The following is a 25,839-nucleotide window of genomic DNA, read 5'->3' as shown; positions in this document are numbered from 1 at the left end:
GTAATTTTATTTATTCTGGATTTTGTAGAGGAAAAATAAATAATTCAAGTCTGATGAGAACAGCTGAACTCTGCTTATTGAAGAAAACATTTCCCCTTTATTTCTTCACCATATTTTATAAAATCTCATTTTCAAATATCTACAGCTGTTTACAGCTCACTAAGGAGACCACGCACTTTATGGTTTTGTCAATAACTGAAATGATAATAAATTATCTTTCAAATTTTAATAAGACACTCTATGACACAGTCCAGGCTCATAAAGCTTTTGCCATTTAATAAAATAGATTATTTGTTTTTGTGAGATTTTACATTGTTGGTTTAACTTCTTTGACCAGCAAAGAGGAACATTTGTGATTCCTTCCTGTGCAAAACTTCAGAAAACACAGTTTTACTGAATGCACATCCATATTGAAAATTAGTATTCCCTGGCATTTTATTATATGAAAATTATATTACTGCATTAAAACACCTTTGTAATTCTTTCTGAAAGGAAAAATATCTTCATATGGTATAAAATATTTTATGAAGGCTTGTATAGAAAACGACATATTAGTACCTGTACTTATCATTTCCGACTTCACATGTGCCTCCGTGTTGGCACTTGTTTATCTCACAGTCATTAATCTTCTCTAGGCATGTGTTTCCGGTCCATCCAAGAGCACAGACACAGCGAGATCTCTGACTTTCTTCATCGTAGAAACAACTACCTCCATTTGCACATACCTGAATATGAGAATTACAAATACATTGTATTAGGTTTGCATGGCCAAGTTCCGGTAGCAGGAGGGTGCTACAGAGGTGGTTTCTCTGAGAAGCTGCCAGAAGCTTCTCCCATGTCTGACAGATGCCAGCCTGCTCCAGGAGGGGCACACTACTGGCCGAACTCAAGCCCATCAGTGACAGTGGTAGAGCCTCTGTGATAACACAGTTAAGAAGAAGGAAAAAGGTTATTTCACAGAAGTAGTTGCAGCCAGAGAAGAGATGACTGAGAATATGTAAGGGGAACAGCTCTGTAGATGCCAAGGTCAGTGCAGAAAGAGAGGAAGGAGGTGCTCCAGGCACCAGAGCTGAGATTCCCCTGTAACCCATGGTGCAGCCCATGGTGAGAGCTGTGCCCCTGCAGCCCATGGAGGACCACGGGGATGCAGAGATCCACCTGCAGTCCATGGGGGAGACTCACACCGGAGCAGGTGGATGCCTGAGAGGAGGTTGTGACCCTGTGGGACACCCTTGCTGGAGCAGCCTTTTCTTGAGGGACTGCATGCTGTGGAAGAGACTCACGCTGTAACAGTTCAGGAAGAAATGTAACCCATGGGAAGGACTCACACTGGAAAACGTTGTGGAGGACTCTCTTCCATGGGAAGGAACCCATTTTGGAGCAGGGGAAAGCACTGCTTCCTCCTCCCCTAAGGAGGAAGCAGTGGCAAAAACAGCATGTGATGAACTGACCATAGCCCCCAGTCTGCATATCCCTGCACTGCTGGAAAGGAGGAGGCAGAAAATTGGGAATGAAATTAAACCCAGTTTACCTGGGAAGGGGGGAGGGAGTGGACAAAGGTACTTTTAAGATTTGTTTTAGTTGTAATTTTCCTCCTCTGATTTTGTTAGTAATAAATTCAGCTAGTTTCCCTAAGTCTGTTTTGCTTATGATGGTAATTTTTAAGTGATCTCTCCCTGCCCTTATCTCAACTGGTAATCCATTTTCTCTCCCCTGTCCAATTGCAGAGGGCACTGATAGAGTGTCTTTGATGGGCATTTGGCATCTAGCCTGAATCAACCCACCACATACATACACATTGTTTACAGGTTGAATTTTTTCCCCAAGAGTTTAATGGCATAAGCCATTGGTAATAAATATGGTTATTGAATCTTTTTATGTTGTCATATTAAAAAAAATACATCCCCAAGAACCTGAAATACTGCATGTAATTGAATCGATATATCAATTTATTGTTTAGTTGGAAAGAGGCATTTATGTTTTAATTTAACAGTACCCTTTTCATAACTGCCCTTACAGTGCACTTCTTTTAGGAGGGACGATAGTAAACTAGACTGTTATTTTTCCATTGAAAGAGTAGAACAACTATTTCTATGCTGTATAATTTAGCTGAATATGTGGCTGTCAGGAAAAAAAAGACCATTTTTTTATTGCAATTATAATGCTGATTCAATTTATCCTTGCAACTTTTATATGTTTATAAATTACATTTATGCTGTGGGAAAAACAGAATCTTCTTTCTTTTCAGTTTTCAGATATTGAAAGATTGGTAAATTTAGACTGGAATGGCTTTTTCCTTATTGTTTTTAATTGCTAATGTTGCTTGCTAAACCAGTATTTCCTGTATTCTTCAAAAATTACAGAAAGTTTTAAGTCTGAATGAATGCTCCTTTCCTCATTTTACTTTCAGGTGCTCTTTTCATTTCTGTGAAAATTTTGCTGGTATGAAGACAAATAACTACATATTCATTTCAAAGCAATTAAGACCCCTCCTTCTAATCAATTGGGTTTTTTTTTTAAATCGTGTCTAGAAGGTGAGTTAATGCACTACTACTTCAGTTTGATTGAGTTTGAATCTCTTTATAATGTCATTAAGATTTGTAATAATAACGGTCCTTGGCAGAAATATTCCAATATTCATTTGTCTTTGATTAAGTTTTAAATTGACCTTAAAATTAAGAGATTTTTGTTACACCCTCAGTGCTGAATTTTATGCTTACCTTGGGATACTTAGTCAATATGACAACATCTTGAAGAAAAGGACAGTTCACCATAAATATGAAAACCCCCACCCCTTCTATGTGTATGGTATGGGAATTGTTATCTTCTTTTTTTACTATTTTTGTGTTTTCTTACTTTTGTATTTATATGTTTTTGCTGGATTTTGTCCTGATGCTTACTATTTTCTCAGAGCTCAAATATGTCAAATAAGCTTATACTCAAGAAAACTGTCAAGAAAACACTTAGGCAATTAAGACAAATATTTCAATAGTGCCACAATATTATGTTCAATATATTCTTATATCATTTTGATAATTTGTACTGTGAAGAAAGGTGCTATCCTTTAAGATGTTAGTGCAATCTAAAGTAGATTAAAATTGAAATAAAAGCTATGGAATTTATTTAAATACAAACCTTATGTTTCAGCAGACCATAAATAGGTCTATTCTCGTCAGTCTGACCATCATACTTCTGTTTTTTGGCAAGTACTTTAACACAAATCTGCCTTTTTATGTTGTCATGATAAAATGTAAGAATCACTTTCTTCTGATATCAATCAGGAGATTTTATTTCAGCTAGGAAATATAATTAGTCCTTAGAGGATTTTATTCTTCTCCTATCTTCCCTTTGCAGGAATTGAGGGATATAACCCTACTATATATGTCATTTCTCTAAGTATCATGTGTTGTCAATTGCTTGAGATAAGACTGCAGTCATTATTTCCAAATGCTTCTTTCATCTTACATTTCATGGAATTCTCTGCAGGTTGAATGGAACTGCATTATATATATATATATATATATATAAACACACATGCATACACACACACACACAGAGGTATATTTTTCCCCTGGCATATAATTTTACTATAGTATTCAGGTTTTATTACTGCAAAGGCAATTGTACCTGAGTATTTAAATTTTTCCAGAAGCGTAATTTTAGTTAATCTGCCCTATGGTCTTTCCTAAACTGGTGGTACACTAAGCAAGTGGATAAAATGTTCATCTCAAAAATATTGAACATAGAAATTGCCTTACTTTTACAGATGAGGAAATTTTGTAAAGTTGCACAACACATAAGGACCAGAACTAACATGAAAGTGACAGCTCCTCTAAGCACTAAATATATATTGAGAATATAGATATTTCCATTGAAAAGCTTAGAACTATGGTCTTGACTGCAAGTGCAACGAGGTAACATGGGATCTTTGGCTCATAAAAGAAGAAAACTTTCAAGTAAAATATACAACTGGAGTTCAATAAACTTCAGTATTATAAAGTTGTAGGTAGACACTAAGAGGAACTTTCAGATGTGGTTCAGTTTCTAACTCATGCAGGAATTATTTTTGACAAACCAAGTTGATGCCTGCTAACCGTGCCTCTTTAGATTTTAAAACTGAAAAGAGAATGAAAAATAATTGAAAAGTACTTTTTAATTCCTATGCTTCCTGTCAAAAAACAATAACTATTGGTCAAAATCTTGCAGTTCCTGTAGTTTACAGTCACATTTTCAAATTTTGCTTAGGAAGTGCTAAAGGAAACAATATTTTTTTAAGCTTGCTGAAAGAATTTTAAAAAGGAAGTATTTTAAGGGAAGCAATAAAATTCTTCAGTAAGATATAGCCATTTATATATATATTAATAAGATATCAGTACATACATATTAATAAGATATATCACTAAGATATAGCCATTGATTATTAAAAATAATCACATATACAATCATAGAATAATTAGGGCTGGAAAAGACCTCCAAGATCATTGAGTCCAACCCTTGAACAAACATGACCGTGGCAGCTAAACCATAGCCCTAAGTCTCACATCCAGTCATTTCTTGAATACCTCCAGGGATGGTGACTCCACCACCTCCCTGTGTGGTCTACCCTAAATTTTAGCAATTCTTTTAGAAAGGAAAATCTTCCTGCTGTCCAGCCTTAATCTCCCCTGGCACAGCTTGAGGCTTTGTCCTCTTGTCCCATTACTAGTTGCTTGGGAGAAGAAGCTGACCCTCACCTGACTGCAACCTCCTTTCAGGCAGCTGTAGAGAGCAAAAAGGTCTCCCTTGAGTCTCTCTCTCCCCAGACAAAAGAATGCCACCTCCCTCAGCCACCCCTCACAGGACATGTGTTCCAGAACCTTCACCAGCCCCATTGCCTTTTTCTGGACACACTCCAACACCTCAGTACCTTTCTTGAAGTGAGGGGCCCAGAATGTATTAGAATGCCTCCACATTTGTGATTGTTTGGGTCACAGGTGGACTTTCAAAGTATGTAAACTATTCAGGGATGTGATACCTTCATCACTGGGGGTTTTCAAAATATGATTTATAACCTTACCTAGGCTCATTTTTCCATGAAAATTTGGACTAGATGGTCATATGAGATCTGTTGTTACATCCCTAAGCTGTTCACTGGTTCTATGATTCTATTGCCTAGGCCTATCACGTTGCACTACAATTATTTGTTATTATGAGTGGTCTTAACAATTCTCTATGAGCTCCTGGTTTTTATTTTTCTAATAAAAATATTAGAATTTGTAGCATACATTGAGTATTCAAATGCGAAAAGAGATACTTTCTTTATTCTTTTTCATGTCTACCTATGGACATTACAGAAGAAAAGGCATTATAACACAAAGTGGCAAAATTTGGTCCTATTGAAGGTCGCTAATTTAAAGATGAAAAAAATTTGATTTATTTAGAGGTCCTTCATAATTCCTGGTCCAGACAAAGCAGGCATCGTCCTAATTACAAAGTTAAGATTAGATTTTGAAGTTTAAAGGAAGATGTCCCCTGGCTTAATCTGTTCATCTCAATTTTCTTTTTAATATCTGTTTGAAAAAAATAAAAATAAAAATTACACTAAAAACAACCCTAGTGAATTAATTGTTTTGCTGACAAAGAAAAAAACAAACCCCAAGGCATTAATTTCATTATATATTTATACAGAGATAAAAGAGCCCCAAATAATTACATTTATTTTTTGTTCATTAAAAAATATCAAAAATAGTAGCATTCTTTTCAATCTATTTGGCTGAATATTCAGTTCAGCATAACTGAGGTACTATTGGAAATGTAAAAGAAACTAAAGGATGCAAAAATACATACTTATTTTCTAGCCACAACAAATAAATTAGGAATTAAATGCTGAATAATGCAACTTATTGACTAATACTAATCCTTAATTTTGAATGATTGCTTACGCTACTTCAGAAAAATCTGAAAATATTTGTTTGAATACAGCCTTTATTTTTTTCCAATAAGGAAATTATATCATTTTAATGGTCTGTAAGGTAAGAAAACAGGTAAAAGTCAGGTATATAATTCCCTAGTTTTATTTTCTCTTCCTTTTCCCATTAGAAAATCTACTCATTGTTCACATTATGCCTAAATCAAGCATCTCATACAGTGAGTGTATATTGATGTAAATATATATGTAATTACCTTTTTTCCCACATGACATTTATGATAGTCTATGAAATGTTTGTGTAAATAAATTAAATATGTCTGAGGGCTTTTAAGCAAATATTACAGTGAAATGTTTTACTAGCTCCCATCAGCATCCTGGGCACACCATCACTTCCCATACTAACTAGCCATAATCATGATTGAACCATTATGGTACTATGCCATGTACAATATATTTGCACTCAGTATGACACTTTTAATCATAAAAATGTTAAAATTTACCAGATGCTGAACAATTTAAGTATAAACCTTTGAGACATTGAGTATTTCAGTGCTGTATTTCATATTCACTGATAAGTGTCTAGCCATGGACTTCAAAGTGACATAAATATTGATTGTTCTTTGTAAGCATATTGCCTACTATGCATAGTATATTTTTATGGTGCATATATTTCAATAAAAGAATTGATAAAGCCTTTAAAACACTCATTATCATGTTTGTGTCGTTGTTTGAAAGGGCTATTGTTATGTACATAGCTTTTAAAATAACTATCATAATAGAATAATGCAACAGTATTTTAGTTTAACCCATGCTGAAATCTTGTAGTCCACCCTGATGTGAATGAATCCTACCCAAATTTACTTGAAAAAGTCACTAAAGGAACTAAGAGGGATACAACAAATACATTTTTTCAAGAAAACTTTGAAAGTGCAAAAGTAATATTCATTGCAATATGCTGTGAGCATTGAAGAATAACTTGCTAGGAGAATTTAGATTTTTTTCTAACTGCACTTTCATCTCCCATTGAAGTGCAATGAGAATTGTTTTTTTTGTTGTTGTTGAATATTGGTTTGGTTTTTTTTTGTAATGGAAATGAAAATTTTGTCATTCTTTCTGTGCATTGCTGTACCATCAGCCTTCTATCTGGTAACTTTTGCAAAGAGATTTTTTCTAATGTTATTCAAGTTTCGTAATATAGCAGCAGCAAGTAGGGGAAGAAGCAGACATCAGTCAATAAACCTATAAAGAACAAGAAATGCAGAGCTCAGGCATTACACAGTTTGTTGGACAATGACCAGACTAGTCACATCAGGCACTTATATGCATATGTTAAACAGGAAAAAGGAATGTTAGCATGAGAATATATCAAGAATGAGTACTATGTTTAGGAAACCCATAGGAAATGAGGCTTCATCAGGGCACTGCTATTAGAAAAAGATGTGTGATTTCCCAAAAAACACTGGGGAGAAAATATCTCTTTATCCTACCTCCGTGTTTCCAATACATGGTGATAAACACGTGTAATTAAATCCATGAGATTTATCCATACACAGTGCTCCTGGGGCACAGCTTATATTGTTGAATAGGCAGGCATCAATATCGAGTTCACATCTTTCACCTTCAAAACCTGCACCACAAAGAGAATGTTTAATCACAGTTCATTCAGAATATTGACATTATGTCTGTTCAGGGTGTTAGCAGTTAACACCATTCAAGTAGAGTTATTTGGCAGTTTTATTTCCTAAACAAAGAGAAAAACTGGGTTTCTTCATAAAAATGTTCACTGCATTAGTTGAGATACATTGCTGTTTTTATGTTGCTATTTCTTAACATAAATATTTGGATGACATTTTATTTTTTCTGTTTAGAAAATACAATAAATTTCCAATGGCTCACCTATAGGGCAAATGCACTTAAAATGATCTTCATAGCCAATACATGTTCCTCCATTTTCACATGAATTGGAACCACAGTTATTAATTTGCACCTCACAGAATTCTCCTGAGTTAGGAAAAAAAAAATCCTAAAAATGTTAGGAATTATTATCACATTCTTGAAGAAACACCATAAGTCATAATGGTAATATTTATAGAATAACTTGCTTTAAGTAAGATATCTGGAATACTGGTTAAAAATCTTGTGTAAGTTTTTGGACTCTTTTTCTCTCCACTTATACATACAAAAAACAAATCTCAGTGTCTTAAAAAAAGAGCTCAAATCAATACTTCGTCAGCATTTGAAACAATTTTAGAATGCATCCAATTTGCATGGGGATACAGAGCTGAAGAGGGCTGATTTTTCCTCGAAATAATTCACTGAAATGGAAGTAATGCCTTTGTATTTTGTTCTTTTTCCTACTGCATGAGTCAATTTCAATATCTTTTCAAGACTTTTGAATTTATTGTGTACATACTTCATTATGTCTTTTCTGATCTCTGTTTTGGCAAGGAAAAGACTGGCCCACATTCATCTGAGGTAACCTTTAGTGTCATTCACTGAACAACTTGCTCATTTAGCTGAGAACTGTTTTTAGCCCAGCAGGAAGAAATAATTGAACTTATGACTAGATGGTTCTAAAAATGTATTGAAGATAAATATATCTCTGGAAATGTGATATGAATCAATAAGGAAGACCATCAGGTTTACAATTAGTCTTGGAAACCAAGAAGATTTGACAAAACCAAAACACTTTCACTTTTTATTCTTATTCTTTTTGATAGTGAAAACAATTTAATGAATTCTGTGTATACGTTCTTGATTTTATTTTCCCTGTTATTGAAGTGCTTTGTTTCTTTTTCTTTGATTTTATTTTTTTTTAATTTACCATTTCTACAGCAGGAGTTCAGGTTTGTTTTTTATTTCCAAATTTAGAAAGACAAGGAACAGAAAAAAGTGAAAAAGTCTTCACTGCTGAGAAAAACTAGAAGATGCAGAAGTTTTGGGATGTTTTGAAAATTGAGAAAACACAGTAAGTGTAGGTTACTGATGTTTTTACCACCAACTTGTTTTTTACCACCAAATTGTTTGTAATCAGTGTTACTTCACTCTATGGCTTAAGCACAAAACATAGACAGCTGTACAGGAGAAAAATGTTTGGAAGGAATATACTAGAACTGTGGATAATTTCTCAAATGAGACAATGTTTGTCAAATGTTGAGTCAGAAGTTAGTATTTTATTTTCAATTCTTCATATGTTAAAAAAAAATAAATTTACTTCAAATAATAAAATAGTTTTAAAATTTTTACTCATCTCTCATTTGGATCTAAAGCTAGAGACATCAGGAGAATATAAATTAATAGGATAAAATTTGGTAAGGAAATGACTGTCTCTCAGTATTTTTTGCCAATTTCATTCCCTTTTAATACGCTGGAATGGAATGCCAAACTGAGACCTAAAAACTGATTTTTATGGACTTCTGTAAATACGAACAAGAATATGCTGTGATTTGTTGGCCAGAAATTTTTATTTGGGGCCAACAGGTACTGAACCACAAGTGCAATCTCATGTATTTACAGAGAGGTTGACCAGCATCTTTCTAATGATTTCTAATATTTATTTTATCCTTTCACTCCTCAGTCAAAAATTTCCCAAATTTCTCCAAATTGAAAAAAAAATAAAGATAACATCTATCAATTTTTAAACAGCCAAGATTATGTTTTACTGTCATTTATGAAGCTTATTGAGTTAAAAGTATTTTTTAAGTAATATGTAAATAATAGTGAACATAGGAAAATAGGAAATTAGATACTTCTTGCTGTTTATTATTATTATTATATACAATATTACATGAGAAACTATGGGTAGACTGACCTTAAATTTACAAGACTCTCATTTGCTCTTTTTGTATTGACTCTAATGGTAACCCAAAGTGTCTGTATTTCTGGGGAAATTCCATCATGATTAATACTTTTAGAAAGCCACTCTCTGTAATAGTGGCTGGCAAAAAGGCATGCTAACACATAAATAGATATTTTAATTCCAAAATCAACTGAATGTGCTGAGGAAGTTGCAATCTCCTAGGAACTGAGGGGTTTTGTTTTTTTTTGTTTTCTTGGGGTTTTTTCTAATGAGGTTTGGAAAGTAAAATCAGGAGGAAAAAAAAAGCAAGGAAAAAGTTTCAACTCAATATGTATGTTGGATCATTCTTTTTTCATGTTTATTCATGAGGATGAAATTGTCTTGTCCAAGAAACCCTTATGAATAAATATTAGTGCAACCCAACAGGCTTTGAGAATTATTTTGCTATAAATCTGAAATTCTTATAGTGGCTGTATCCTTTAAGCAAACTTTATGACTTTTCCCTGCCACAATGAGGTCAAGAAAACCTAGTAACTCCAAACTGTTATAAAATTTATTGGAATCTGAATACTGTTGAGAAATGCATAATTTATGGTATTAAAGTCTGATTAAGTGATAAATGGATATCAGGAGAGATCTCCACAGTAATCCACTTAGCTTTTAATGTCTAATTATCACTTCATAGTGAGTAAGGGCTGAGTAATTGAGAATTGCAGTACTTAGAGAACTCAAACAAGATTTTTGTGCACAATTAAGCGTGTTATTCTTCTATCAGAAATAAGTTCAGCAGGCACAAGGATCAAAGTGAAAAAGAAAGAAATTTTACAAAACTATGAGGGGAAAATTTTGATTAAAGATACTGTTTCACTGTTTATTTTTATAAATGACCTTACACATATTTTATCTGAGGATGTGTTCTTAAATGTTAAATAGTTTTATTAGTTTCCTTACTAATAAAATAGATTATTTGTTTCCTTTTCTTTTGCTACCAATATATTTAAAGAAAACTTTCTTGTCCTCCCAGATTCTTTCTCTTTTAATTTCCAGCTTAGCTTTAAGTTTTGTTACTACATCCATACACACAAAATGAATTTCTCTATGTTCCTTTTATGCAGCTTCCAACTTCCACTTTTTGATTACTGTGGAATAAGACAATTAATTGCATTAACACACTACACCTGAAAGAATATACTTTGCTTCTCATCTGTATGTTTGTTAGCTTGGAATCCATGATGAACTAAACCAATTATATAGCTCTGGGGTTGGTACCAGCCAGTTAAGAAAAAGATAAATTATCATACTTATGTTTGCATCTGATAATAAACATACTAGTTTATTTAAATAAATAACCCTAAATAACCCAATCTAGGTAAAGTTCACTAAAGAATTCTAAAGAGACTAAAGTGTGACATTGCTGATGTAACATCAGTAGAGTGAGGAATCTTTTAAATGGACTTTGGGACCAGAAGAAGGAAAGGTGGCATGTTGCTGTTGAGCCGCTAGCAGAGAAAAGAACCCAGTTCTCAGTGGCAAGAAGGAAAATGGCCTTTATTGTTTTGATTTCAATATGTATATAGTTTTTTCAGAGGTCGCCCCGATTGGTCAGCCTGAGACCTCCCCCTAGGCCTGATTGGCCAGGCCTGAGCTGTCCAAATCTTGGGACACTGTTTTAAAAAAGATCCAAACTTTATCTTTGTTTATGAAACACAAAAAGAATTCTCATGGGAAAGACCTGTGCTAGCCACAGCGGCAAAGTAAAAATTTTAGAAATAAACTAAGGGGTTTTTCCCCCATAGGCCTGCAAAACAACACTGCCTCTTCTAGCAATAGACCATAATATTTGCATGGAATATACCAAAAACTTGCATGGAATTACCATAGTTTTAAATAGACAATAGGGACAAGTAGACATTATAAGTACGATTGTATTTACTAGTCTAATGCGATGCTGTATACAAATACAGGGCTGGTACCATAGCAAGAGACCTTGAGTAGTACAGCCATAGGATGTGATATGAGGAACACTGGGATGATCAGAGATCGGAAACCCCATAATGATAGAGAAGTCACCAGTGCCCAGTTAAAGCATGAAGACCTGTAGCTGGACAAAACTGGTCTTAAGGGTGACAAAACTGGTCTTAAGAGTAACAAAAAGAACAAAGAAATTGCAGCTAATATACTTTAGACCCACCATAAAATGTAAATTAAGATCCAAAATAGAGCTGGAGTGCAATGAAGAGAAAGTGTAAGTGGCCCTAAGCAGATCCTAGAGATGAAGAAGAAACCACCAGTATGAATGTCACATTCCTTCCAGTGAAGGACTATAGGTACTGCAACACTGCTCCCAACAGCAGCACTATGAAACCACTGACCTTAAGATCTGCAGGAGGGAAAAGGGTGAGTGTAATATCATAAAAATGGACAGAAACTAAAAATTGTGTTAAAGCTGCATTTTCACTCATTTTCTGCAGCACATAGATTTGCCCTGATAATTATTTTAATTTTAATATTTCAGTTACATTATGAATAAAATTTTGGATTTATGTGCATATATGGTGCGCTTCTACCCTGCACATATCCAAGATTTTCAACAGAATCTTCAAGAGGGTTATGTACCATTAAGTCTGACTTTACCATATAACCTCCTGGGGTTTCTTATAAAGAATATAACTCACAGTTGCCTTCCATATTGCACAGTGTAGTAAAGCCAGCACTTCTAGTGTGTTTTATTTTTAACTGAACCAAACATTTTAAGCTAAAAAACTAGAATTTGCATTCCTCAGGACTTTAGCTGCACTTGTAGTTGCTAGAGATATTTTTAGTATTATGTGATCTCCTTTAGTCTATTTTTGTACTTCCGCTCTCAATTTAATATTATCTTTTTTTTCAGAATCTATGTACGTAACAACCAGTATGCTAATAAAGAGTACATAAAGATGATCTACACGAAACATTTTCTATTTGCTATTCCATATGGCAACAAGTTTATGAAACAAAATATAATACATGACCTAACAATTCTCTTCAGTGCACAAAGACTGAATTGTATCATAATTATTTTTAAAATTATTTTTAAAATTATTTTTCTTTAAATCAATTTTATAAAGCTACAACTCGAGCCTATTTTTTTAAGTGGTTTTTCATTCCCTGTCTTTGAAGGTAGTTATAACACCCAATTAAATTTAGTGCACATGTACACACATGTGCATGTGCGGGAAATACTCACACACCCATTACTTTTCAACCATTTATACCAAGAAGCTCCTAGGAGCTTTAAAATACATGCTCTTTGGCAGAGCATGGACAGTTAAGGTTTACTCTCTGAAATGTCAACCTTTACATCCATAGTGTTACACTTAACGTCATGAAAAATTCCACTTTTGTAGTATGATTTGTCTCATCCTGAATTTGGTCCAAAAAAGGTCATATGAGTAGAGCCCTCTAAAAGCCTCAATTCTTTCCACATATCCTAAAGAAATCACAGTGTGACAGGCCTGATACAGACATGGTAAGCACTTAAAAATTACACATTTTGTCCCACTTCCTGAAAGTCTACATTTATTTATTTAGAAATACACTAAATCCACTTACAGTAGTACTTATTGGGACCACTAGAAGTTCAAGATAGGTTTTCATGGATTCTGAATATTTTCTCATTTTCTGTTGGAGTTCTGTAGAACTGTGCAGTGCATGTATTCTTACATAAATCTAATTATAGTGATACATTTTTGTGGTTTTAAAAGTAAACTAATTTCAGTGAATGAGAAAAGAATAAAAAAAAGCAGAAATAAAGAAGTGATCTTACATTCACATATGTAGGTCTTCAGAGTTCTGCCTGACAGTTGAACAATCACGTTTAAATGACTTGGTTTTGACATTAGAAAAAATTGTCTTTTATAAACTAGTTAGCATAAATATTCAAATGGGGATTTATTTAAGAATAATATATGTGGGTTTCAGTCAGAACAAAATATAATTTCATACTGATAAAAAAGAGTTATTCTTGACTATCTATAGTTAAACATAAAAGGGACCATGTTATTGCTCTCATTAGTGGAGGCATTTTTGCTATAGGTGGGTTGAGGGAACTTGAAACTGAACAATCTTCACTAGCTGTAGATGGAATCTAGACAACTTGTTTAGACTAAATTATTAAACTTTAAACTTCTAAATTACATCATACTGAAGTAGCTCATTCATTGATTATCACTACCGTATCCCTGTATTTAATGAAAAAAAAAAAGATACAGCCATCTGAAATGGCAGCCGGCATCAGAATGAACATATTTATCTACAATAGTATTTGAAAAATATCTAAAAATGTTAATTTGTCAAAATTTTCAGGTCTAATTATATTTTTTTCAGTTATTTTACTTCCAAAGTTCCTTTGTATCTCTCTTTTAGAATGGTGATTCACAAATTCCTATGAAGAAGTTATTCTTCTGAGATGAAGAAATTAAGGTATACCCAAGAAAAATGCAACACTAATTTTCTAATGATGCAGCTTTTCTAATCAACATATAAAGGGGATAGTTTCCATTAACTCATGAAAAACAAGAATTCACTGGGGTTGGAGGTAACAATTGCAAGACTGGAACTCATCATGCACTAATTCTGATTAAATTTTTATTAAGTGTAAGTAGTTAGGCACATTTACACCATACCATGGACCAATATTCCAGAAAACTATTTCTTTTTTTAGGAAAGCAACATAATCTTTACAAGATAAAGGTATACATGTCCCAATAGGTAAAGTGTTGCAGTGCATGCCTGCAAATTCTAGTGCTCAAGAGACCAGCCGCAGGGGGCTGTGACAGCCTGGACTGTTTAGGTCATGGAGACCTGTGGAAACCAACCATGAGCCCCTGCGGTTGAAGAAATTATTTCTAGAGACTTCTCCTTTGTTCCCTCTTGAGTTGTGTATCATTGGTTCATTTGAATTGTGTCCCTGTCCCTCTTCCCTCTGACTGTCCCGGTTGGTCTGCGCACCAAACCACTCCCCTTTCCCTTCCCCATATAACCCTTTGTCACTGACTGTTTGGGGCTCGCAGCCTCCGGACTTCCAGCCCTCAGCCCATACCCGTCTCTCCGTCCCTTCTCGCCGTCCCTGGACCCTCACCCAAAGACATTCAAATAAATCCCTGGAAGCCTGCAGACTCTGTGTCATACATTCTTCTGCCCCACCTCGGTTCCTGCTCACCTCCATTCCCCAGGGACTCAGCAGACCTGTCAGTGAGCCTCTCTGCCAGGGCACACCCGGCAGGTGCGCGGCGTGGCGGCTCGCCCTTTCTGTGTGGCTTCGGGGCGTGCTGCCTGAACTCGAAAGGGAGAAGCCACAGTAAAGCAGCCAAAGTCAAACATATATGTTCATTAAGTGCTGTCCCAGTTTCACAGACTAAGGGGATCCAAACTTTATTATGAACATTTTCCAATTCAAGTGAACATTATTATGCTTATTTTCAAATTTTACCGGCTATCATAATTTACGTACATGGAGTAGAATTTAAAGCTTTTTGAAATTATCAAACAGACTTCCACTGGCCACAGTCAGCTTATGACTTAGTGCAGTTGTTCTTATTATAAACATGGTCAGATATTCTCAAATGTTAAATATGCAGTTAAAATTTTACCTTCCCCTGGTTTAGAATGTAATTAATCATTTAAGGGCACTTAGGAACAGTCCTTCCTGAAAGTTCCTCTGCAACTGTTGTTTAAGCACTGTCTTTAGTTGAGCTACTTTTTATAGAATGTCTTTAAATTTGTTTGAGATGTATTTTAATAACCTTGGCTCTTAAATGAACTCATTATTCTGGAACATACAATTAGACGTTTGACCATTTAATAGATTATCTGTCCTTTATCTTAGCTGCATTCAGGATTTAGCTGGAAATCTGGTTGTAAAGATTTATCCCTTGGCAAAGTCTTTTATAGACCTCTCTTTCAAAGACTCACTTATGCTCTTGCGAGGACTTTGTTTGTTTGTTTTGTTGTTGGTCAAAGTGTCTTTTATATGTCTCACTTAAAGATCTGGTTCATACCAAAACCACACAGGATACTAGAAGAATATGCAAAACAGTTTTCATGTCTGGAACACAGAAATTTCCTCTAGCTTGATCCATTTTCCCTCATCACATGTGAAATAATGAAATAATACAGAAAAAACTTTCACAGAGACTCAAAGAGAGAGGGAAAATTCCAGAGAGAGCATCCTACCCAGCCTGGATGAAAAGCACCATACTTGCAAGTTTCTCTGCTCTCTGGAAGAGTCTTGAACATCACAGCTGGGGAGATGTTCCAGAGAGAAGGTGGGTTTTTAAAAGTTTTATAAAAATTTCTTGGCAAATTGAGTCTAATTATTTAGACACAAGGATTCTGGATTGAGAACAAGATAATGGATTATGAGCCTAGAGCAAAGGTAAATGTCAGTGTACTGAGGCAGCAGTTCAAAATTGAGTGGGTGACACAAGGATTGATCATGGGATAATAGAATAGATTGGGTTGGAAGAGACATTTAAAGATCATTTAGTCCATGCAATGGGCAGGGACTTCTTTAACTCAGGTTGCTCAGAGTCCAGTCCAACTTGTGCTTGAATGTTGCCAGAGATGAGGCATCTATGCCATCTCTATGCATACAGGGCAACCTGGTCTTGTGTTTCTCAACTCTTGTTCTGAACATCTAGTGTAAATTTATTCTCAATTTAAAGCCATTACCCCTTCTCCTATTGCTACAGACCCTTGTAAAAAGTTCCTTGTAAAAAGTTTTCAGTTTTCTTATAAGCTGGAGTATTGCAAAGACTCAATAAAATGTCTAGGGAATCTTCTCTTCCCCAAGGTGAGCAACTCCAACTCTCTCAGCGTTTCCTCAGAGGAGATTTTTTCTAGACCTCTGCACTGGCTCCATGTCTTTCCTGTACTGAGGGCTAAAGGGCTGGATGCAAAACCCTGATGTCAGTTCTAATATTATTTAATGTTTTTATCTGAAATGTTCTGATCTGAAAAGTAAATTAAACCTCTGATACAGAGTTTATACTAAATTGGTGGCAAATGCTGAGGAGAAAGGTATAATGAAATTGGATCTAAGAAGTCAAATATTTTGAAGGAACGTGTCTAAAGGGAGATATGTCCCAGTAAATACAAACTGAAGCAAGTATATTGCAGAAAAAGTAAACCTATGCTATTCAGAGAGTCCCAGAGTGAAGACCAAAGTCCAGAAGTTGCTGCTGAATGTATGTTTCTGATGTCATACATCTCAAAATCTAAAAAAAACAAAACAAAATAGGTCTTGAAGTTCTTAAGAAGGCTGCTTATGTGACAAAAATAGGTATATATCAACAAGAGACATCATTAATGCAGGTGAAGTCATGCTTTAAGTCTGTAACAATGTGGTGTTGTGTACCATATATCAACAGAATGGGGTTGGGGTCTGGGGTTTTTTAATAAAAGAAACAACTACTGAGCACAAATGTTGAGATATAGCATAAGAAAGTCTAGAATATTTTGTTAATATATTAGCATTTTTCCAGCTTCAGTGGAGATAGAGTAGACCATGTCAGCTAATGATGTTGTACATTGTGTCTGAGAAAATGTGAACAATATGTGGCTAGCCTTATTATCCATACTTTAAAGAGGAAAGTTGATGTTCAGAGCTAGAAGATTTAAGTCTGTGGTCTTTTTAAAGAAGTAGAACAGACCTACAGGGATTAGTCTCTAATGAAAACAGTCACTAGATCTACACTATAGTGTTATCCACCTTTTCCAATGCATTACATATGTTTAAACATGCTATAATTTTAACTACACCACATACCTTAGCATGTTTTAAACCCATTAGTGTGGTAGGTGATTTATAACACTGATGACAATTTTTGTACCTTGGTAAGATCTGAAATGTACTTGGCTGGGTTAATCAACACAGGTTCAGCTGAGAATCAGAAAAGAAAGTCTCTATGGTTATTATAGATTATTTACTTTTTTAACCCCTTCAACTTGTTCAGAAGACATTTTGACTGAATTTACATAAAAGGTGTAAATACCTCATATTTCATATTGATGATGTGAGGTTTTGTGGGGGTGATTTATAGCTATTTGAATGTTCACTGTCTATCCAGTTACTTCTCTGAATGCTTAGAGAAAGCTAAAAATCCTTAGTTTCCCTTGTCACTAGCAGCAGATTTATATATTTGGGAATGAGAATGAATAATGTTCTCTATGAGACTTACAAACTGTTCACAAAGAAAAAGCTTTTAAGTTTTACTCTGAATGAGTAAAAAAGGAAAGGATAGACATCAATAGCTGTAAACCCAGAAGAGTCAGACAAACTAAAGCAAATTAGTATAGTTCTAACTCCCTGACAGGGAAATATGAGAGTTGTGTGCCTTAATAAAATGAGGCAAGGTACATTGGTTGGAAGTGGGAAGCGGGAGAATAAAATGGTAGGTTGTTTTATATGCACCTAGACTTGAGGTCAGACTTTCACAGGAACACGTTGTGAATAGGATATACTCCTGCTATGTCTCTGAAACTTAGTTACTTTTTAAATATTCAGTTAATGATGTGAAACGCCTGTTTAGTTTGAGTTCTGGGCTAATAGTCCCAGAAGGTCAAGTGGCTTGTATTTCTCTTAAAAAACACAAGTTTTAAAGAGGTAGGTGAAAGTCATTTTTTGAGCTCATGAGCAGAGGTAGCAATTTGGAGGATTCCATATGCCAAGTTTAAGAGTATGTCATTTTAAAGCTTGCCTTCCAGTTGAGAACTTTACTAATTATATGCTTAGAAATCCACTGACATATTGATACATCTATGCTTCTCAGCAAAGAACAGCATCTTTAAGTTAACCATAACTTAAATATGACTTCAAGATAACTTTAAGGTAACCATAACAATTCTTTAAGAACAAAAACTCTATCAAAATTCTTTCCTATTCAAATGGGCAAAATATATTGTGCAGAGCAAATTAAACCAGAAACTGAAATATTGAGAAATATGAGCATACTCATAAATATCCCCCTGTACTGGGAACACTTAGTTCCATTTTAAAAGCAGGTGGAGCTTAAATACTGATGTGACCTTTCTCTTTTAATTATCATGTACAATATTTTTATATATATTCCACATTATATATATAAATATATATATTTATATATTTTGAATTTTCATATAATTGCTGCATACCAAAATAATAGAAGTCTTTCCAGCAGGAAAATTTCAATAACCTTAGTATTTTGTCTGGAAATCAAGGCCTGAGAAAAAATTGCTGACTTGAACTACTGTAGATCACTGTCTGATTGGTGTAACTACAAGAATGCTACAACATCAGACATCGGCCCTCGCCCTCACTTCTTGTTCAGGATTTCATCCACTTCAAATTAAATATTATGCCAGTATGGTTTACTCAGTCCTTTTTATTTTATAATTACTTACTTCTCTATCCTTTCATTGCAATTAGTACAGTCAAATGCCCTAGATGGGGTGACACTGTTGGGTTTTCCTGTAATTAAATTTGCCAACTTAGGTGAGAGGTCTTTGTAAGGATCAGTGTCCTTACAACACACCTTCCTTGGTGAGGCGTCACCTCGAGCCCTGTGTGCACTTTTGAGCACCACAATATGAGATGGATATAAAGCTATTGGAGAGCATCCAAAGAAGCGCCACAAAGAGGTGAGAGGGCCTAGAAGGGAAACCAAATGAAGAGCAGCTGAGAGCACTGGTTCTGTTCAGAAGACAAGACTGAGGGGAGACCTCATTATGGTCTTCAACGTCCTCACAAGGGGAAGAGGAGGGTCAGGCCCTGATCTCTTCTCTGTGGTGACAGTGACAGGACTCGATGAAATGGCATAAAGCTGAGTCAAGCAAGGTTTAGTTTGAATATCAGGAGAAGGTTCTTCCCCCAGAGGGTGGTTGGACACTGGAACAGTCTCCCCAGAAAAGTGATCACAGCACCAAACCTGACAGAGTGCAAGAAGTGTTTGTACCATGTTCTCAGCCACATGGTGGGATTTTTGGCATGGTCCTGTGCTGAGACAGGGCTTGGACATGGTGATCTTTGTGGATCCCTTCCAACTCAGTAAATGCAATGATTCTGACTGGTAGAGTGTGTGTAACTCATGTTTTTTCTTGGACTTTTACTGGCATTGGGAGAGACCTGCACTGGGAGCAAAGTTAAAGGAACAGACTAGCTAAAACCATTTTACTTTCACCCTGGTCAATGGTATATGTACAGACCTCCTAAAAGGCATTTTAAACAGCAGGTAATGTTTCTGGGCATCTGCTGAAGAGGATTAGAAAGAGAATTACTTCAGTTTTTATTATTGCATTCTGTCAGTTATCTCTGAAAGCTCTTCTGTAATAAAAAACTGAGCCCTCTGAAAAGCAACAAGGTGTTCTCTTTATTCACCTGCAAATGTAAGTATTCTGAGAGAATTCCTGTAGCAGTACTTAAAGAGTGATTTCTTTTATTCCATTATTTCACTGCATGGTCGTTGATGTTTGGGATCTATGTGCACTAACCATTTCTCTTTCAGAGGTGACAATGGCAATAACATATAAAGTGCAATGGACAAAGCTTAAAATGGCAGCATCTGTTGCTAAGACAGATACTGCTGTGTAATTCCAGTGACACTCCTGTGATATAGGGACCTCCCATGATGCTTCAAAAATTCCTTTACTTGCTCACCTTTACTACAGGGATTAAAGCTGTGGAAAAAAATATTACTTTTTAAATCTATTTGAGTTTTAAGACTTCTGACATTACCACTGTACTTCAATGTGAAATAGAGTCCTTCCCCAAATATTCTAGAAATGGCTTGACTTCTGCCTGCTAACAGCAAGTACTGAATTAATTCCTTATTTTGCTTCACCTAATGCTCCACCTTCAAGCTTTTGCTTGACCAAATGATTTAACTTTATCTCAAGTTTTCCAACTTTTATGCTTCTGATTCTCTCTACTACCCCACTGGGGAAGAGTGAGCAACCTGGTATGTGGTATTTAGCTGCCCACCAGGGTTAAAATATGTCAAGGCTCTATCCTTGAGAACAAAAGAATTTAAAAATGTGGATTTAACCAGAGAGAGTGATTTAAATTAGGCCATGTCATTTCTTTGTTCATTAGTATTAACGTTGTGTTAACTAGACTGTGAAAGATATAGGAACTTTTATACCCCATATCTCCTTCTCTGGGACATTAATTATTGTGGCACAAGAGATATTTTCTACAGAATACAGTTTCAAGTATCCTACACAGTTCAATGGTGCAATCTCCATCAAAGTACATCTATATACATTTCCCATATACCTGTAAAAATTAGCAGATCTGTCTCAATAAAACAATCAAAGAGAAAAAAAAATTTGGAAAAATCTTAATGATTTTGTGTAATGACAATGTGAACAATCTTAATGACTGTTATAAGAAGATAGTTTGAAGATGAGGAAAAAGTATGTAATTGAAGTAGTATTTTAAATTCTGGTTGGTGAGTTTTCTTTGGATTCAGTTCATTTTAGCAGTAGTAAGATTATTTTAATTAAAGGACTATTCTGTGAAGTGAGAATGAAGTGTCTAACATGTCCAATCAATTCCTGCCAATATGATTGCTCTACATACAAGGAAAGATAGCAATAAATTAGAGGAAGCTTATTCAAGGACAATTGGTCTACTGTGCAGGACCTGAGAAACTGCTGATATGGATTGTTTCAATGTCATAAGCCGTGTTACTTACAAGCACTGCTGAAAATTCAAAGGTTTTTATCCACTTTCAGAGAAGAGAAAAATGAAAATGAAAATAAGGAACTAACTGTAGAAGCAAATTGAAAGCATAAAAAGAATGACACCTATCCCACAAAAATAACTATATTTTATAACTCTTTATTCTCCTTTGAGAATTTAAACAAAACATGGGTATATTTTTCTGAGTAAATGACCGAAAATATTTTTTTACATATAAACTGAAACAAAATCTATAGTTTAAAATTGCATGGGTATATGTTAAGTTTCTACCAGGTTTTGTTAAGGAGTGGAACCAAATTAAAGTGGGTTTATTATTTTTTAAATCAAAGTTCTTCTTTTCACAGCTGAGGATATTACATCATGTCATATTTCGTGTTCCCTAAGATGTCTGTTCCAAGCACGACTTAAATATTAATGTAAAAGCTACAGCTGTAGTGTTTATAACTTAAAACACAAATCAGAACCAATAGATGTGAAACTACAACAGCTTTTCTGGTTGCAGAAACTATGTAATTCAGAGTAAGTAAATGAGCCAAAATTGCTGCTGCATTTCCTTTCCCTCTTTTCCTTTCCAAACCCATAAATGAACAGGTATAAATGAAAATTTCTCAAGATCAAAAGTGAAGAAGTAACTGGTTGTTTAAAAGCAGAAAAAGTAAAAAAAAAAAGCCTATTGCAATATATAAAACCCCATACAATTAGAATCCACAAAAGAAAGAATCTTGGCCTCATAGCAAGATGTCCCTGGACAAGAAAGTTGTTTCTACTTGAATTCGGTCATAATTCAGTCTTTAGTAAGGTTTAATTCTATTAAGTGCATATATTTATTGCCATTTATTGTGACATGTTTAGCTTTTGTTTCATGATCATATTGTCCACTAAAGACCTTGAATTATCTCAAAAGCCTTAAGGTGTTTTAGCGAAATATTACTTTTATTAACAAACCTTTAATTTTATGTGTAACACAAATTAAAAAAAAAAAAAGTCAAGCATAGATTAAAAAAATAAAACCCTAAAGGGAGGGGATAACGGAGAAGTGAAAAGAAAGGTTGATAGTTAAAACTCTGGGTTATTATTCTGTTACTTCTTTTTTTAATGATAGTAGATTTAAAGTCTGTTTTCTCTGTGTATTGCCATCAGTTCTTTAGATTAAATTAATTTTCATTCTTTGGGTAATAAATATTGTTTTTATATTTCAACTGGGTTTTTTTTAAGTTCTGTTAATAATTTTGGCACTTTAAATTGAAGTACATATGGTTAATATCTCTTTCCATAATATTATCTAAACCTGCAGTGAATCACATTTGAATCTTCTCTTTTGGTTCCCTCTCTAGCCAAAGATTAGTGAAGGATTTTAGAATCCAACTTCAATGAGCTTCCTTTAAAGGATAAGACTGGAGGAAAGCATCAAAAATTATTTTCTTTGCCTCTTAAAAAACCCAGTGTGGTTAATGTAAGCTGCTTTTTCAGGCTTCTTTTTTATCTAATTAAAAGAGAAACACTGCTGAAGAAATTGTGTCACTGAATAACAAATATCTGACAGAGTGGTTGTAATCCCCCTCTGAAAGACTGACTTACTGATAATACAGAAAGCCTCAAAGACTAGACTTTAGTCAAGTGAAATGAATCAGTTAATCCCACACAAAATTTAATTTCATAAATCACTGGTGGTCCACTAAGGAATTTAAATAGGAGGTGGAATTCAGCTCTCAAAAAGTAGGTAAAGTTTCCTGAGTAAATACAGGTTGATACAAACTAACAAACTTCCTGAATTCCATTTCTCTCATTAATTAGATATCCAGGAACTATACTTAGACATCAGACATATACTTCACATGCAGAACTTTTATACATAGACAGACACTTAGTCTCTTAAACTGAAGCTGAAGCTTATTCTAGGTCTATTCTTCTATTCTTACTGTAACCTTAATTGGAAGATTCAAAAGTAATCTTTAAATTCCATTTAGATTTATAGGCATCACAGCAGAGGGCAGAAAATGCAGAAAGGTGTGATTGCTCCTCCAAATACTCTTTATCCTTCATTTTTCTTTTTTAATCCAGCATTCTTATATTTGAATGTTTAAAAGGAAATGAAAAAACAAATTTCTACATGATTTGTATATGCCTTACCTGTAAAATCACGAGGGCACAGACACTGAAACAAAGGCTGTTCTCTCTGTTGACTCATATCAATGCAAGTTGCTCCATCAGAACAATTCTTTGGGTAAATTAAACATGCATTTTCAGCAAATTGGCAAAATTCTCCCGTCCATCCAGGTGCACAGAGGCACTAGATATAACAAACACACAAACAAGCACACACAGAAGACCCAAAATGAAAATACAATGTGAGAGTTTGTAAAATTTTCTTAGGGTCTTGTATTTCACTACCAAGTAAAATTTTATGTAGAGTGTTGCATCCAGCTGAGACTATTCTTCATGCCTGTAGTTACAGATGATAAACCAGTTGAGAGAGTCAGAGCTCATCTACCATGTCTGTTGAAAAATTGTAGGGAAAAAGGACACATGAGTTGGAGGAATTGGTGAGAAAATTACTGGCTGTAAGGGAAAAAAATGCCAGCAGGAGCAGAAGAACTGAGTGTGCAAAAAGGATTTTAAAGGTCTAGAGGTGAGGGAGGAATTGGTCAGTGCTAACAAAGCCTGCAAGAGAAACACTGTCACCAACCAGTATTTCTGTTATACATGCAGACCCTACCTCTTAAATAAAATAAATTAAAATTATTTATTTAGAGGAAAGGAGAAAATCTGAAGCTTATATTAACTTCTCAAAAGAGTCTTGTGAAACATACATAAGTGCCCTGATCAAATATAGTCAACAGTGGCTTGCCTTGAATCCCACTACAAGGGCAGTAAAGCAGTGTACCCAACAGTAGCATGAAAGTATTTTAGAACACTGCAGTGGTGTACCTGTCTCACAAGGCATAAACATTTCACCTGAGTTTGTTCACATGTGACCACCAAAGGCAGAGAAGTGGGTCCTAGTGACTCATGCAATTAAAAAGAAAGCTGTCCAAGAAGAAGATTAGCATGAGATACAAAAAATAGTCAGACTATTGCTGACTACAGAGAAAAAAATACTGTAAAGACACAAAAAGCCCCAAGGCAAGTAATACCAGGAGGGGACCATAATTTTTTGAAGGGCAGGAGGAGTGTTTGGGGGGGAGATAAAATATCATAAATCATCAAATATAAAGAGGAAGGATGGAGACAGAAGACAAGCTCAGTTCAGTAATGACTTCTCTCATCAAAGAGCTCACAAGACAGATTACCTTGACCTTGATTGTTAAGAATCACCAGGGACCACAGCCATAAGCAGTAACTCTACAGCGTCAGTTCCACAGCATTGCGTGATCACAGAGAATTTAGAATGTGTTACAGAGTAACAGTACGCAGGTGTACTGACAATGCCTAACAATCTTGAAAACTACTAGCATTAACTATGCTGTTTGTGAATTCATTCAGGTTTGTTTTAAAGTTTAAAACTGGTTTGACCTCTCAGTCTTCTAAACATTCCCATTACAGTGATCTTTGATTCCCTAGCTGACATATACATTTTGTAAAAATGAGTAGTACTTAGGTGGTCAAGAGAAGGCTTTAAGAAAAATGCACTGATGAGAATCCCTTACTGTGAATCTCTGCATTCAGCTATTGAAACAGCAGATAACTGGAGTAGACTGCCATCTCCAAAGTGACATAGGTATAAGAGGAGCATGATAGCCTACAGAAATAGCATGACTTACCTTCCAAAGCCTGGAAGAACACAATGTTCTCCAGCAGCTGTATATTCTTTTGTATTTTCTGCATTTCTATCCCTGCATCAATCTGCTGTAACTATACCTATACATGTCCCTGTGATTTCCTGATTTCCTCCCCCTCAGTCTCCAGGAATATCTTTCACTGCTATGTCCTGCCCTTGTCCTTGATGATATGTTTGATTAAATTTGACACTACCAGGTAAAAGGTAATAAAAGGTAAAAACAAGGTGGCATGTTTAAGGTAACTGTATCTATGTGTTTGTCTATCTTTGTGTACTGACTAACTTTGTTTGTCAGTACATAAAGCTTACCCCAGACAAACCTATAAAAACATGATTTATTCTGTATGTCAATATATTTTACATTCATACTACTACAGAATGATTTAGGTTGAGAGAGCCTATGAAGGTCGTATAGTCTTACTCCTTGTTCAGAGCCAGTCAAATTTTAAATGCAAGCTGGTTCCTCAGGATCTTGTCTACTTGAGGTCTGAATATCTCCAACGATGACAATTCCATAGCCTTTCTGGGCAACTTGTTGCAGTGCTTAAGTACACTCACACTACACTTTGAATGATTTCTTCTTAATACCTAGCCATAATTTTCTTTACTGCAACTTCTGCCAGTTGCCTCTTACT

At 35.0% G+C, this 25,839-nt stretch overlaps 1 protein-coding gene across 1 annotated transcript; it reads right to left on the bottom strand.

Moving 5' to 3' along the window:
* Window positions 1–7,019: 7,019 nt before the first annotated feature.
* Window positions 7,020–23,924, bottom strand: LOC146440153 (uncharacterized). Its single transcript, XM_085056574.1, has 5 exons — window positions 23,818–23,924; window positions 23,557–23,716; window positions 7,805–7,909; window positions 7,396–7,535; window positions 7,020–7,147 (listed from the first exon to the last, which is right to left on the bottom strand). The coding sequence occupies exons 2-5, from the start codon at window positions 23,612–23,614 to the stop codon at window positions 7,139–7,141; spliced, it is 312 nt and encodes a 103-aa protein (XP_084912700.1). The 5' UTR covers window positions 23,615–23,716; window positions 23,818–23,924; the 3' UTR covers window positions 7,020–7,138.
* Window positions 23,925–25,839: the final 1,915 nt, after the last annotated feature.

This window comes from Lichenostomus cassidix, chromosome 3 (genome assembly GCF_008360975.1).
Source record: "Lichenostomus cassidix isolate B80296 chromosome 3, HeHo_3.0, whole genome shotgun sequence".
In the NCBI taxonomy this organism is placed as follows: domain Eukaryota; kingdom Metazoa; phylum Chordata; class Aves; order Passeriformes; family Meliphagidae; genus Lichenostomus; species Lichenostomus cassidix.
The sequence above is the reverse complement of the archived record's forward strand: the minus strand, read 5'-3'. Positions and strand labels throughout refer to the sequence as shown.